The 15429-nt window shown below is 37.2% G+C and overlaps 2 protein-coding genes across 6 annotated transcripts in view; one reads left to right on the top strand and one right to left on the bottom strand.

The window, feature by feature from the left end:
• The first annotated feature begins 2257 nt into the window (after positions 1 to 2257).
• pax9 (paired box 9) lies at positions 2258 to 10282 on the top strand. Of its 4 annotated transcripts, none has more exons than XM_077240115.1 (4): positions 2276 to 2465; positions 2959 to 3591; positions 5628 to 5767; positions 9324 to 10282. In XM_077240115.1, the coding sequence occupies exons 1-4, from the start codon at positions 2462 to 2464 to the stop codon at positions 9537 to 9539; spliced, it is 993 nt and encodes a 330-aa protein (XP_077096230.1). In that variant the 5' UTR covers positions 2276 to 2461; the 3' UTR covers positions 9540 to 10282. The 4 variants fall into 4 exon arrangements, with proteins under 4 accessions (XP_077096232.1, XP_077096230.1, XP_077096229.1 ...); XM_077240114.1 differs by having other exon boundaries at positions 2288 to 2465; positions 2887 to 3591; XM_077240117.1 differs by lacking the exon at positions 5628 to 5767 and having other exon boundaries at positions 2258 to 2465.
• Positions 10283 to 13279: 2997 nt separating this feature from the next.
• slc25a21 (solute carrier family 25 member 21) overlaps positions 13280 to 15429 on the bottom strand; it is a 115882-nt gene continuing 113732 nt past the window's right edge. For both annotated transcript variants that reach the window (XM_077240112.1, XM_077240111.1), the window contains 2 exons: positions 14742 to 14794; positions 13280 to 14406 (listed from right to left, as the gene is read on the bottom strand). In XM_077240112.1, the coding sequence (XP_077096227.1) occupies positions 14345 to 14406; positions 14742 to 14794 (115 nt within the window). In that variant the 3' untranslated portion in view covers positions 13280 to 14344. The remainder of the gene's footprint in view (positions 14407 to 14741; positions 14795 to 15429) is intronic.

Raw genomic sequence — 15429 nt, 5'->3', positions numbered from 1 at the left:
AATTCAACAAAAAAAAAACAAAAAAAAATGAAAAAAAGTGGTTAAAGGCTTTTCTTATTTGGATCTAATCGGGTGGCATATTCTTCAAACGTCAAGTATCACGTTATTTCCTATTCCAGAACAATAGAATACAAATCATAAAGATATATCTACCCTATTCTTGCGTAGCCTACTTCAATCGAGTTTCTTTAAACACAATACGTTTACTTTTCTGTAGGCCTTTGCTATACTATTGTCAACACTGCTCTCACGAAACTATATATTCTAATTCTAATTCTATATTTTGTTTTATAAATCACTCGTGGACTATTTCCTAGAAGTTCCTGTTGTCTTGGGTACAGCCACTGTAAGTATAATATTATCTGGGCCCTTCTTCCCACGCAAAAGCGGAAAGTGTGACAGAAGCACATCAGTCTTTACACCTCATTAACGAACCCCTTTCTCTATCTTTCGGTGGCCAGTCAGTGCGCTGGATTTATGCTCTCTTTCTGCCATCACAGCAAAAATACGCAACAGAACATTTATACAGTTGTGTATTAGAGTAAACTAATCGTGCACAGAAATGCTTTAACATATCCCAACTGTTAATCTGGAGGATAGTCGTATTTTTGCCAGCTATAGCCTACATGCATGCGATCATGTTTAATACATTTTCTTTCGGAGTTCGCTAATGTCCACATTTGTTTTGTCCCCTCATTCGGGTGAAGACACACAACCCAACAAGCCAAACCTGGTTTGGTGGTAGGCTATCTTCAAAAAGTAATAGGCCTAATAATAGGCTACATGTTTTGAATCTCCCTCCATGATCGATCAAAAACATTGGTATTTGGGGATTTAAAGAATCTCAACAAATATAAACCGTTTTAGTGAGTGGTGGAACAGAAGAGATGGACCTTAACATCAGCCCAGATGTAAACTGCTATGGGTAAGGACATTGTTAGTAGGCTAGTAAGAGAAGGTCAAAATGTAAATGCAATAGAAGCATCGTAAATTAATTACTTTTTGAGACAACATTCTAAAAAGCACATAAAAAGCTCATTTGAACGCTAATTTGTTCTTTAGCCACACACAATTTTGTGAAAAGATACAAATAATAAAAAATAATAAAAAAATAACATCGATCAACTTAGGAAGTAAGGTAGAGAGTAAAGCATTCCGTGAGATTTGAGATACTCTGAAAGTTAAGAGAAAAGCAAACGCTGATAGGGGAAACCATGAAAGGGTTCAAGTCTCGAGTAAACAGGAAACAACAATGATACAAAAACTTGCCACTATATTTGCAATGGCTATATTTCAAACAGGCCTGAGCGCATTTAAACAATACCATTTTTTTGAAAGATAAACGTTGAATATACTGACCAAATAGAAAACAAGTAAGTTATTGATTAAATAGCCGGCATATTACTTTAACATGAGGTCAATTTGTTTCCTGATTAATCACAATTATTGGTATCCACAGCATCAAACAAACACCGGACTAGTTTGTTAAAGCCTACGTCGTCGTCACTAAGACTTCATTGGTCCATGATTGCTTTGCCATGGTATCATAATCCAATGAAAATAAAAGGGTAAAAGAATCCCACATATGGCCTTGTCGAATTCATTATATTTTCGTACGAGTCACTAGATTGTGACAGAAAAGTCAATGTCTAATGAAGAGTTCAAACAAAATAACTTCGGGGTAGGCCTATATGCAAAGCATCATCTCTTTACAGTTAAACGTAAAATAAAGCTAAATAAATAACATGGACATAAAACGACTGTTCATTGTCACATTTAACCCTTCTTATTGCATATTTTTTAAAAAGCACGTATAACTATTGGTTTGGAACTATAAACTAAAAATGCATTGGTAAATCGGAAATTATAAATTTATCAATTTATTAATAAATCGGACGCATTTTAAGTGCAATTTAAATAACATCAGGATAAATCACAGGGCGCCTGTTTAGAAAAAAATAGCATACTGCCCCGCAAATTTCTCCCTTGTTCTAGCCAACGAAATAATTAGAATTATGCTTATGAAACAAAATTACAGTGCAATGTTGCAAACACTTACCATTCTTAGATCTGTCTAAATAGAAAACCAACACTCGGGTAACCCTCAAAAGCGAGCTTACGCCGGTGCAAACGCCTGTCATGTCAAATCTGTCAGCCAATAGAGAAACAACATGGGGAAAAACGCGCGGTTTCATTGGCTGGCAGCACCTCGCTTTCGAGACATGTGTAAAGGGCCAGCCCATCAGTTTCTGGGATTGAAATGTAAGCTTGTGCTCCCTGCCATCAGGAAACAGAAGGCGAATTTTCTCTCTTGCAACTAATCGGTATCGCATCCGTCTCGGACGCTTACTTTTCATCCACATCGTCTTCGGTGAAATAAAAATCAGCTAAACTGGACTCGGAACAGGTCAGAACAGGACAGCACACTGAAGTTTCCTTTTTCCTCGGGAGGCTAAACGCAATGGGTAAGGTCCATATTTCATGTTTTCCCACATGGGAACGGGCATGCATAAACACTTTTAGGGGGGGAACGGTTAGACAATTTAGTTATATATGGTTTAGTTATCGACTCAAACTGTTAAACTAACTGATGCTTTTACCGTCATTTCGGGGAACAGAATGGCACTTTGCCGCGAATGAGCTTAATCGCGTCCAAAAACTTGCCTACTGAATGTGCAATTTCGTTTATTATATGACATATGTGTTAAAGAATGTAGTAACGTTGTTCTCCTCCCCCCCCCCCTTCTATTTGCAGAATTTATAGAATTACTTTTTGTTCAGCTCATTGCATTAAAATGGAACAAAAAAATGCAATGCAAATATGAACAGCAGAAAGAGTAATCGAAAGTTTTACTGAAACATTTATCCGTAGGTTTTCTGTTTCAGACGGGGTTCAGGGCCTGGTAAAATCTGATGATTTTTGCAATTCTTTTTTTCTTCATATATCTGCATCACTAGAGCCAGCCTTTGGGGAGGTGAACCAGCTAGGCGGTGTTTTTGTGAACGGAAGACCCCTACCCAATGCCATCCGGCTCAGGATAGTAGAGCTGGCACAGCTGGGCATCAGGCCCTGCGACATCAGCAGGCAGCTCCGCGTCTCTCACGGGTGTGTGAGCAAGATTCTGGCTCGGTACAACGAAACTGGCTCAATACTTCCCGGTGCTATTGGCGGCAGTAAACCGAGGGTCACGACCCCAACCGTAGTCAAGCACATTAGGACTTACAAGCAACGGGACCCTGGCATTTTCGCTTGGGAGATTCGAGACAGACTGCTTGCGGACGGTGTGTGTGATAAATTCAATCTGCCCTCCGTCAGCTCGATCAGTAGGATTCTCCGCAACAAGATCGGAAATCTGTCTCAACAGAACCAGTACGAGTCGAGCAAACAGGCCGCTCATCCTCAGCCTCAACCCACCCTCCCTTACAACCACCTGTACTCGTATCCCACTCCGATCTCCGCCACTGGGACTAAAGTACCGACTCCGCCTGGCATGCCCACTCTTCCTGCACACATGGCAATGCATAGGATATGGCCCTCTTCTCATTCTGTAACAGATATTCTGGGCATTCGATCAATAACGGAGCAGCAAAGTAAGCATCCTCTCAGTTTTTGGTAAAAGAAAGTCCTTGTCCGTGTGAGTGTGTGTGTGTGTGTTGGGGGTCAGCCTGTCAAGACACCCAGGCCTGTCAAAGCGTGTGTGAGATTTTGTGTATGTCTGTGTGTGTAACAGAGAAAATTAAAAAGAGACATTTTGGCAGTAATGGAAAGGCCGTTAAGCTGTGCAAACGTCTATCCTTTTATTTGACTCAATTAGGCCTAATATTTATCCCATATCGGCAGATCCGCAGGAATCAAGGAGGAGAAATTTTTAGTGGCACGATACAAACAGTGTGCTGGAATTCGTGCAGAAGCTACACGTTTGCATTGAAACACATGGTTTAGTGGTTTTAGTAATAATTAGGCGGCGGATGTGGAATATTTTGGAGTTGGCGCAGGAGAGCTGGAAGAAACAAAAAAAAAAAATAGATGTTCAAAGATAGCAGTGTTACAACATAGGACAAACTTTACATGATTTTTCCCAGCTCATTTTAACTCATCACAAAAACAATTTAGCTCTACATAGGAATGCCTACACAGCAATGCTTTTCAGTAGCCTACATGTTACGCGACGCATCGCTTGAATTCAATTATTATCATAATTTCTTTCAAGCAACTTAAAATTAATCTAAGAGTCGTCGATGTTTAAAATCTCTTTAAAATAAATGTGTCTGTTCATATGTGTTGTGTTTCAGTAGGCCTACAGTAACGTGTGAAGGCCACAGCCTGTCCTATTTAATGGTAGCCTAGTTCATTGCCTATTTTCAAAGGCAGTGTTGACAATAATGCTTCAAACGCAGAGGAGGATATTGCATTTAGGAGGCCTTTATAAATCATTAATGCATTTCCAAATTATTAGCAGACGTTTCAACATGATGTTGGCTATACTAAAAAAAGGTGTAGAGTGATTTAACAGGAAGAATGTGTGCCGCAAATTTTTGGACAGATTGTCTTCATTTAGAGTTCAGTTCTCTCTCTCTCTCTCTCTCTCTCTCTCTCTCTCATAGACACTGAGTAATGGTTGTTCATGCTCAGACATCATCTTCATGCTATAAGCATGCACTTTAATTAAATTTTCTCTATGTAACTGTAGATTTGTTTACCCTAATCGACCTTTATAAAATACAAGATTGCACAATCGATTGCATAATTGCATAAACAAAACTCAAAAGTAGAAAGTATGGCATCGTTATGTTGTATTCCTGTTTATACGTTGTGAAACAATGCAAAGATTCCGTGAAGGCAGGGGGAGATCTACTTTGTGGCCCTCTCAGGTTACAACACTGGTGGGCTTGCTTTTCCAATTTCAAACTTTAGGAACCGTGTATAATATAATATCCATCAGGCACAAAGGGGAAACGGTTAAAGTAAATCTAATTTGTCCTCCCAGGAAGACGCTGGGTAAATGTTCCGAAGGACTCCATGACACTGTGCGCTTCATCTGATGAATTAACCACACACATTCAGTCTTTTCTGTGACTATATGTGATCACTGTAAAAAAAAGTTGCTGCCTTAAATTTTTAAGTACAATCAACTTGAATCGAAAGTAATTTCAACTTAAATCACATTCAACGGACTTAAAAAACGAGTTGAATCTTCTAAAACTAAACCAAACTTATTTTGATGAGTTAAAGCAATGTAAAAACATATGTTATGATAACTTATTGATCATATTTTTTTACAATATACATATTTATTCATTTAAAACATGCTAACATTACGTCATTATAATCATAATTTGCTTATGAAAAACGTCTCTTGAGTGTTTTTTACGATACAGAATACACGCTATTATAAACACACACACACACACACACACACACACACACACACACACACACACACACACACACACACACACACACACACACACACACACACACAGATGATATAGCAGTTTTTTGTGTTTAGTCTGAGATGGATGGCAGTGCAGCAGATTTTACTGAATAAGTTGTTCATGTGGCAGTTCTACTCCCCACGCTTGTCCTGTCTGACTCCAGTCTTCCATGTCTCTGTTTTGTCCCCCAGTTAGTGACAGTCCGTCCTTTCCCTGCGCCAAACTAGAAGATTGGAGTGCTATTAACAAGAGTCATTTTTCACCAGCGATTTCTTCACTAGTCAATGGTGTGGATAAGCCTCACTTAGAACCTGAAGCAAAATACACACAGGTAAAAAAGCCACCTATGTTAACTATAAAAACAATCAAACCCAATCTGAAAGAAACAGAACAGCTGATTCAGTTAATTAATAGTCATTGAAAAGAAGACATGAAATCCATACAAATGTTTTTTTTGGGCAATTCGGTGAGTGTGCGTGCGTGTGTGTGTGTGTGTGTGTTGTGTTTCTTTGGCGTGGGCAGGCATATGAGGCCTGGTGTATGTCACTGGGTTTCATTATTTTGATAAGTATTTACAAATGAAGTATCGCACGTTTTAATTAAAACGAACGAACATATTTACTTGTGTCTGTATTCGCAGCTGTTAATGTGTAGGCATGAATATTGGACGCTTTTTGTACAATGCAAAAGTTATGCGTGTAATGAATCGAAATGTATTATTCCTCAATACTTTTTATTTAAGAGCGCGATACTGAGTGGAATTCCTTGACAAATAAAATTGTAATAAATGTTTTGATCCAATATTTTGCATAATTTTCAAACATTTAATCAATGTCTTTATCGTGCTCTTTCTTATTAAGCAACTCTTAAGTGTATTGCCACAAACGTTTATTTTACTTTATAGTCAAAATACATTAATGTAGGATTTAACGATTTTTTTATTTCTTAAGAAAATTGTTTTGTCGAGGTAAATGATTTACGATTGCTATGTAACACGTGCATGAGCCGAAGAAAAAATACAACAATATTAAAGTTAAATATTATTATTTTTTTAAAAGATATCAGTTTATGCTTAATTGTTCTACAGCTCCATTTAAAACTGTAAACATTTTGTGTACGACTTATCACTTATCTTTGAATATAAGTTTAAACCATTGCTTCACATTCAAATGTAAAATATAATAATAAATAAATAAATATTAAAGTGGCTTTCTTTGTTTTTTTAATGCACCTTTCCACTTGAAGCCACCGATCTCATTCAACAAATATGCATTCTATTAATTTTCAATAAACACGTGTTATACATTATTCAAATAATTTCCATTCGCCCAATTTAATTTTCGCCAGAAACCTCTTACTTCCATATGTTTTACATAAGGGCAATACTTATATATAGATAATATATCATCATTATTATTATTAAGAGGCTATTATGGAACAGTATTTGGCTCGTGGCTGGTTGTTCTGCATAGTACCAGTGTTGTAGCCTACAGTTAAGTGCCGTGCCGACATGTGAAAGACAATACTCTTCTATTTGTGAAGAAGCTCGCGCACCGGGTTCTGCCTGCTCATGTGCTGGAATGAGAGGGAGAGTGCGCGCGGATAACGCGCGTGCCATTCGGTGAAGTCGAATTATTTATTCGCGCACTGCTGGTCAGCAACAAACAGATTGACTAATCGTTCATTGTGGGTCTTGGAGATTTATGTGTCGTTGAAAGAATAAGATGGAATAAATCTTCATTACATAATATGAAACATTGTTTTAGCGTAAATTATGCGTGTACTGAATGAAACTTGGTAGCTTGCTTAAGAAATGAAAATTGTAACCTTCAGAAAGACGATGAATAGCACAGACTACCCAATGATTGAGTCATCTTGGATAAATGATCAAATATCACGAGTCAGACTTCATTACGCAATAAATGAGGACAGTAAATAGATAAATTGCTGTGGTTTAAATAAGTTTGTATCTGTCAGAACGCCCGATAGCTTGAAACCAAATAAATATGATTAAATACCAAGAGGGGTCACGGAAAATTAATCGTCATTCACACGATTTTAATGAACACACATTATGTTATGCATCTCTTATAACGGAATGAACCCGATAAACATTTACTGTGCAGTGAATTGAGGTAGCCTATAGACTAATAATAAAATATTCAAAGTTATTAATGATATAATGAACATCATTAGTCGTATTTCACAGAAAACTTTTGTTTTACACCAATTGCAAATATTTAACTATCTTAACCTCTACATTTTATAAGGTTACAGAATAAAGCACAACGCGATATTTGAGAATATATATGTCTTTTTTAATTCTCTGGACACAGCGGGATAACATGCTTCATTAGCAAACACAACAAGCAGAAACATCATTTAGAGGTTAAGACTTAAATCAAGTTAAATGTTCAATATATAATCTACGATGTGGGAAGTTATCAAAAATTGACAATTGAAAATTGACGATCTGTTCATTATACCGACACGCCCACAAATAAAGTTAACGACTGAAGAAAAATAAATAATATTGCTATATTTAGATTTGTGACTAAAAAGTCACGGCTCATTTTCGTCAACTTCTCATGGAAACTGCTGATTTTACAAACAAATAGACTATAGATTTATTTGAAAATAGATTATATACATTATTCTACACTCTAAACAACAGCAAAAACAAAAGCAACAATAACGCGCACAGTTGCGGGTAGTAGCCTACAATATATAAAGTAAGCACAAATAGGGCTACATTTTAGCACTTTTCAGTAGGTTACTTTATTTTTTTCTATTTCGCGTGGTGTTTTAGATATAACGAACTGCAAAGATTAGATTTGAGCTCGGTAAACCATAACACTTTATTAACGGTCTGCAAAAAGTACATCAGATTATTTAGGACAAAATCGTTATCAAGATAAATCTACTAAACTGCGCCTCGACATGTTCATCTATAGGCCTGTATGCCACATAACTTTGAGTCTTCGACTCATTCAACTTTTCTTGAAATAATTTTAAATCTTTGTGAATTCTTCATTACAGATGTGTTAGATTTTTTAAGTTGTTATTTTTTATGTCAGATTTGACCCTACATGCTTTCCGTGGTGTTAACTTCACTTCGTTTTTATTAGTTAGTGCTTGACTTGAATCATAGAAAGAAAGATAGATTTTTGTGTGTGTTTTTTTTTGTGTGCAGAATGCAAATGAGGGTTTTTGGTTACTTTATTTCACAGTACTTGTACTTACAGTGTAGTTACCCAAGAAGGTACAGGTTATGGGTTAAGGTTATAGTTTAGGGATAGAGTACCTGTTATAACCCAGTTATTTAAAATGCTATAATAAGTACGTAGTATGTACATGCGGAACAGAACTGTGCAATAAAGTGCTACTGGGTTTTTTCTATGCGGTTTACTATTTAAGTAAGTTGAATGAATACCATATACATGTATGTATGCATGTATGTTCATGTGTGTACTAGTGCTAGGGGTCAAGAATGTCATAATGAGTAAATCATGGGCAAATCTTGACTCTGCAACAAAGGATCTCATCTGTGGAAAACATTTCCAGTAGTCAAAGACCACCCTGCGTCAGAATTTCTTTCCTTTATGTCGAAAAGCCTTGGTGAATTCCTTTCATCCTGAACTGATATTGACATTCTGCCAAAGGGTTACAGACATTCCTGTTTTTGCATTTCCCTCGATAAAGCTTTCCCATTTCCAGCAAATCTTTTAATATCTTATCCATTTCTGTTGTTTCTATTCATAGACTCTCTAATGTTCTATTTTTAACGTTCACCCGCAACAGTTTTATCATGGTATCTTTATGTTCATCTCTATGGCCGTGTGTGGTTTATGGCCAGAAGTCTTACGCTCACTGCTCTCTGTTTTCAGACGCTGAATGGATTGCCCACAGTGAACAGTTATGTCACAGCTCCCAGCATCCATCCTTCCCACCCTCCCACCCAAGTGTCACCCTACATGGGGTGCAGCGGCACCACGTCGGCCTATGTGACCGGCCCCACATGGCAGCCGCCCAGTGGCAGTGCTCTCTCTCCCCACAGCTGTGACATCATCACCTTCAAGAGCACGGTCCACTCGGCTCTGTGAGTGTGAGTGTGAGAATACAAGACGATAACGGAGCACAACGACACGGACCTTTTCATCCTGGCTGTCTCTAGATGGACCAATCTTATCGCGTTACGATATTTATGAAAGACTTGTACTGTTCTCGCACAGGACAAAAAAAGAGCAAGAGTGAGGATATGCAAAGGCCGTCCCGTCCGATCTGATCCGAGCAGAGGTTTTACCAGTAAAGAACAGCACCAGTGGTGTGCAGTGCACTTGGTCTGATAGTGGTGGCCATTCCTCATGAAATTGCGTCATCACTAGCCCGAGTTAAATTTTGGTGCTTCTCTCTGTGAATATATTGTTCTTGTATGTTTTCAAGAAAATGATTGAATAAGCAAATCTCATGTAAAACAACCGACCAGTTTGCATTTAAATGTTTTTTCAGGGTGTTCAAAATTGCCAATGTCTAGATGTTCTGCTTTGTTCCTTTTTTTGTTAAATGTTTTTGATAAAAATCACATTTTTGTCTTTTTGGATACCAGTTTCACTTCTCTAATAATGTATGCCAGAGCTCTAGGGAAAAGTTATTACATTTATTTATTAGATTGTAAGGTACGTTGAATGAAGTGCAGCTGGCATGGCTGCGGGAAGAGGAGGCATTATGTGGGACATCTGACAACAGGAGCATTCATTCATGCAACATTAATGATCAGTGAAGCTGCACACCTCCAGACATTGCACAATGAAATTGAATGTATCTTATTAAAAGAGACGTGTAAAAACCCCTGTTCAATATAATTTTCTTTCATTATTTTTTTGCCACCCATTTTATTTTATTTAAAGTCCTTAATGATAATATAAATATGAACTGCCTCTATTATAACTACTACTTGAACACATAATAATAATTAAGTGTACTAATTATAACTACTGTAAATAATATTTTTACAGTTTAATATAACCATACATTTAATTATTATATTGTTAACAATAATGTCTGCTATGATGAAATAATAAAACTAAAGATTAGAGCTCATCAAAATCTTGATTCCATTAAAAAATAATACTTCAGACAATTGTTATTAATTTAGTAGGTGAATGTTATTTATATGCAGATGAACTAATAACAGTATTAATTCTTATGTTACATGAAAATTCGAGCAGCCAGATCATGAAGAAAAAAAGCCCCTGGTTTTACAAAAAGTCTAAATGTGTCATGTGTTCGAATTATTCATCTACCAAAAATAAATACCATTCTTTGAAGAATGGGGCAGACAAAACACCTTAATTTATTTGTTTTAATTAACTTGCTTATAATTTATTAGATTTGCATAGAATTTATTTGAAGTTCTATATACCCACCAAGAGAAACACATGCACACACGTTGGGGTTTCACGTTTTATGGGGACATAATGATTTTTATACTGTACAAACTGTATATTCTATCCCCTAAACCTTCCTCTCACAGAACACTTTCTGCATTTTGATATAAAAAAAAAATCACTTCGTAAGATTTAGAAGCTGCTTTCCACATGCGTACCAAAAAAAATTTCTCAACAAGGTCAAGGATTTTGGATATTGCCATATTTGTGGGCACATTTTGTCCCGATAATATAGGGTTTACCTGAACCACACGCACACACACACACACACACACACACACACACACACACACACACACACACACACACACACACACACACACACACACACACACACACACACACACACACACACACACACACACACACACACACACACGCACACACGCACACACACACACACACACGTGCAGCAACATGAATGCAAAAAACTCTATTACAAGGCCTTTCACTTAGGTGTTACATGAATGGCCACACATTCCCGATTGCTCTTTCCCATGAGCTTTGTCTGAAGTCAGAGTTAATGTGAAACGATAAGGTTAAAAGAGAAAGGAAAAGCTTATATAACTGTGCACTGCATGTCATACTGGGACAAAGCTTTTTTAAACACCCACTGCCCTTTTCTGGTGGGCCGAAACAGAAACAAAAACGCCATGTCATTTTTCTTTTCAAATGTTAAACAACAAAATAAGCCTACTTCATATTCAGGACCCCAAACAATTGAAACACACCAGCTCCGTGCCGAAAATCCACAAACACACGCTCTCAGTCCCTAACATATGAAACACACGCAGTCCCCACATATTGCAGTGCAAACAGTCCTTCTGGCAGGCACTACTGCTGATTTGACTTGGAAAACACTTTCACCCCAACCCCGTGGTCACGGACCGTTGCATCAGGATCGAGGTGCTGTTTTGAGCACATATAAACCACCAAAAAGGCAGACAAGAAACCACCACACATAGAGGCCATCACATGTCACAATGAGCCAGACAACCTCCCCAAGACCCTATTCTATTCAAATGAACAGCTTTGAATGCCATTTTCCTATTCTGATGCCTTTGATACGGACGTTGGCTTTGCTGACAATACAAATGCATCTACTGGACGGACAGATCACAGCCGTTCATTAAATGCAGGGTCAACAGACGCAAAAAAGCTCACAAAACAAGGGCGAACACACAGAGAACAGCCTATTCAACGAAAACATGGCACTTTGTCCATCCCAACTGGGATTTCGACACATACAGAACTATACAGTGAAAACATGGCAATTAATCGAATTTAAAAATCTCTATGACGGGAAATTAAATAGAAAAAGTGTATTTTTTTAAGGCGGTACAGTCGTGACAGGAGGAAACATGACAAACACCTTAATCTTAAAGCCACCATTGAAACGGAGGAAAGTGAAAACACACTTGCTCACGCGCCCACATCTGTTTAGAATTAATTCCTATGGAAAGTTAAGTTAAATGTCACATGGTTATCTTAAGCTGACTGTGTGCAATCAGGCTGAAGACAGGAGCACGGGGCCCGGTGACACTGCACAGGGGCCGCGGCTGGACCGGGCCGAGGTGCGAGACGATCTTTACAGGCCGGATGACCATAAGCAGACTGTTTTCATTCGTGTACTAGAGCTAGTTTTAAACGCTCAAAGTTAAGCACCAGTTTCTGCTCGTTCTTCTGGTACAGCGAATCTCAACACCTCGCAATCTGCATTCATGATAAAGACACAGCAAACAATCAAATGGAGAGAAAGGTTAGGGGATTATATAACAAAAGACTAAATTATCTGATATGTCGCTTCAAATGACTCGGAAAAAGGTCTTTAAACATTTAGCGAAAAACTATGAGTATAGTCTGAAAATGCGTCTGGTTTCGCTAGACTTTGGTGTTTTAGAGAAGCTTTAAAAGAGCGTTGAAAGGACTGAGTCTGAGGTCAGGTGCAACCCAGACTGAAGAGGAGTGTAAGACAAAGACAAACGCCTGTCTTTTAAGTCAACAGAGTTAGATAAAACATGACCTTTAAAGAGAAGAAATGTGAACTGGTCAGGGTGGATTTTAACGGATGACATTGTTTTAACTTATCCAACAAGTTATCTTTAAGCAACACAGAGCTGGAAGAGAATGTGAACAATATGAAATGTCTTTCCTGACAAGGCCACAGTGCTTCATATTTCTATTATGACAGCATCGAGAGGCCATCCTGATTGTTTAGATTGTATTTGCATTTTTCAGTTTTGTTATTTGAAGTTGTGCTGAGCTATGATGAATCAGCCTGAAGGCCAGGAGAGATGAGTGAGAGTGAGTGTCTTGGCTCATGATGCTATATGATGACATACTGGATTATGAAGGAAGAAACAAATTAGAGAGAGAGAAACAAAAATAAAAATCAGTGATTGTCACCACAGAGATTCCTCCCCCACTGTAATCTGTTATTACCAGTAACAGAGAATTACAAGTTACAAACCTCAAAATACAGATGATTTAAAATCAACAGCAAATGAAGGCCAATGGTTATGGAAACACTTGAAAAATATGAGAATTTTAAAATTGTCCAGTCCAGGCCTAGGAAATAAGTCATGGGAATTCATAAAATCCTGAAAAGCATATTCATAAGGCAAAAACATTTAATCTGCTAGCAAATGATTATTAGTTTTTACAATCTTCCTCCAGGAGTTAGTTAGTCATTTTGCAATGAAAGAGTTTTATTTCCAAGGCACCAACAAGCAGTTCCACCGATTTATCGTAGTTCAGGAGCATTTATTAGCAAAACACAGCCATTACATTAATAATTTTAACCACTTTGGGATACAACACCTTATAATTGCTGTTTTACAATTATTTTGATATCACAAAATGATTTTGAAATCACAGAATTCTTCAGTTTAATATGAATTTCCATAATTCAATTTAGGGCTTTTGTCTGAATTTGCCAATTTAACTTTCCCTAGATATGCCTAACATATTTTGAAGTGTCATTTCAAATGTTGTTTAGACTCCGAAATTTGAAACATTGCTAGAGTTTGACTTTGAGATTATTGGATATTCTGGTCTCAGAAATCCAACATGGAACAAATTTACAAACTGAATCTAATAAAGTCACAGTCGTCAGTCAGCCATCCAAAGACAGTAGACGGACCCCTCAGGCTTCAGTAATTCAGTATTAAGTCTTTATTTGAGTTACAAATGAGGTGCTTGTATTTGGTATTTTCAGTTAGGGTGTGTAGAGCTGCTTACTATTATATGCTGGCATGTGGACAGGTAACTCTCAGATATGTTCTGTTAGAAGTGTTGGAATGTCATAGATTCAGCGAGTGACTGTGATGTTGTAAACACTAATGGTGGAGAGTCATGTCACATGACTGATGAACTGTGATTTTGATAGAGGTAGTGTGATTGTTGAGGAACAGGCATGGCATTCTGGGATGGAGTAAAGACTGATGGTGATGTTCAGATTATCACCAGTTCTTCTTCAACCAGTCAGATACATATTCATAAACCAGCAGCATAACTGCGCCTCCTATATTCAGAAAGGAAATGTCAATTAATGGTCATGGATAATTGTCAAATGTTATAGGGATAGTTCACTAAAGATTAAATTTCATCATTTACTCACCCTTATTCCAAACCTGTCTGACTTCCTTTTTTTCACAGATCACTATATATTTTGAAGAATTTTAGTAGCTAAACAAGTTTTGGGGAAAACTGGCTTCCATTGAATGAACAAAATATTTTCTTTTATGTTCCACGGAAGAAAGGAAGTTATACAGATTTGGAAACATGAGGGTGAGTAAATTTCATTTTTGGGTGAACTATACCTTTAATATAGGAAAACTATACACTAATTTATGTTACCTGGTCCAAGCCTCATTATCTTGGGTATCAGTCCTTTGTATAAGGCAAGATATCTGCAGAAATAAAATGTTAGACAGTTATATTTTCTATAAATGAATTATGTAGTCATAAGCCCGTATGACTTTTTTCTTTGGAACACAAAAGGAGAAATTCTGAAAAATGTTAATGCTGCTCTTTTCCATACAGAACGCAGTGACTTCAAAAAGCAAATTAGAACATCATAAAAATAATCTATACTACTTGTGAACTATATTTAAAGTAATGGACTAAATTTAAATAGCTATTTAAATGTCAACAACATCAAATGCAATTGGTTCTCACAAGCTTTAATTTAAGCTTTTATTCACACGCATTTACATAGAGCTCATCAATATGGTAAACAAAAGCTTGACACGGGAGAAGTTCTTGAGGAAGCTCAAAAGTGTTTGGGTGACACAAGCAAGCACGTTTGAGCTTCCGTTTACCATATTTGATGTGCATATAGATTTTTACAATCCTTTTATAACCTTTTTGAAATGTCAAAGTTTTGGTGGAATTGACATTCAATGTAGGGAAATTTGTCAGGTTTGATTAAAAATATCTTTATTTGTGCTTCTAAGATTTCCTTATGTGGTTTTTATTGTTCTCTCACACAGATCTATCACATGGCTTCAGAAGAATCGAGTCATATAGATGACTTTTTTTGGAA

The sequence above is a fragment of the Siphateles boraxobius genome, unplaced genomic scaffold (genome assembly GCF_051911475.1).
Source record: "Siphateles boraxobius isolate OS27281-9 unplaced genomic scaffold, OSU_SipBor_1 22, whole genome shotgun sequence".
Taxonomy (NCBI): domain Eukaryota; kingdom Metazoa; phylum Chordata; class Actinopteri; order Cypriniformes; family Leuciscidae; genus Siphateles; species Siphateles boraxobius.
The sequence above is the reverse complement of the archived record's forward strand: the minus strand, read 5'-3'. Positions and strand labels throughout refer to the sequence as shown.

What these genes read in the sequence shown, in the direction of transcription:
- pax9 (XM_077240114.1), top strand. An exon ending in ATCAATAACGGAGCAGCAAA is followed by an intron (nt 3,592 to 5,627) that starts GTAAGCATCCTC and finishes TTTGTCCCCCAG; the next exon opens with TTAGTGACAGTCCGTCCTTT. An exon ending in CTGAAGCAAAATACACACAG is followed by an intron (nt 5,768 to 9,323) that starts GTAAAAAAGCCA and finishes CTCTGTTTTCAG; the next exon opens with ACGCTGAATGGATTGCCCAC.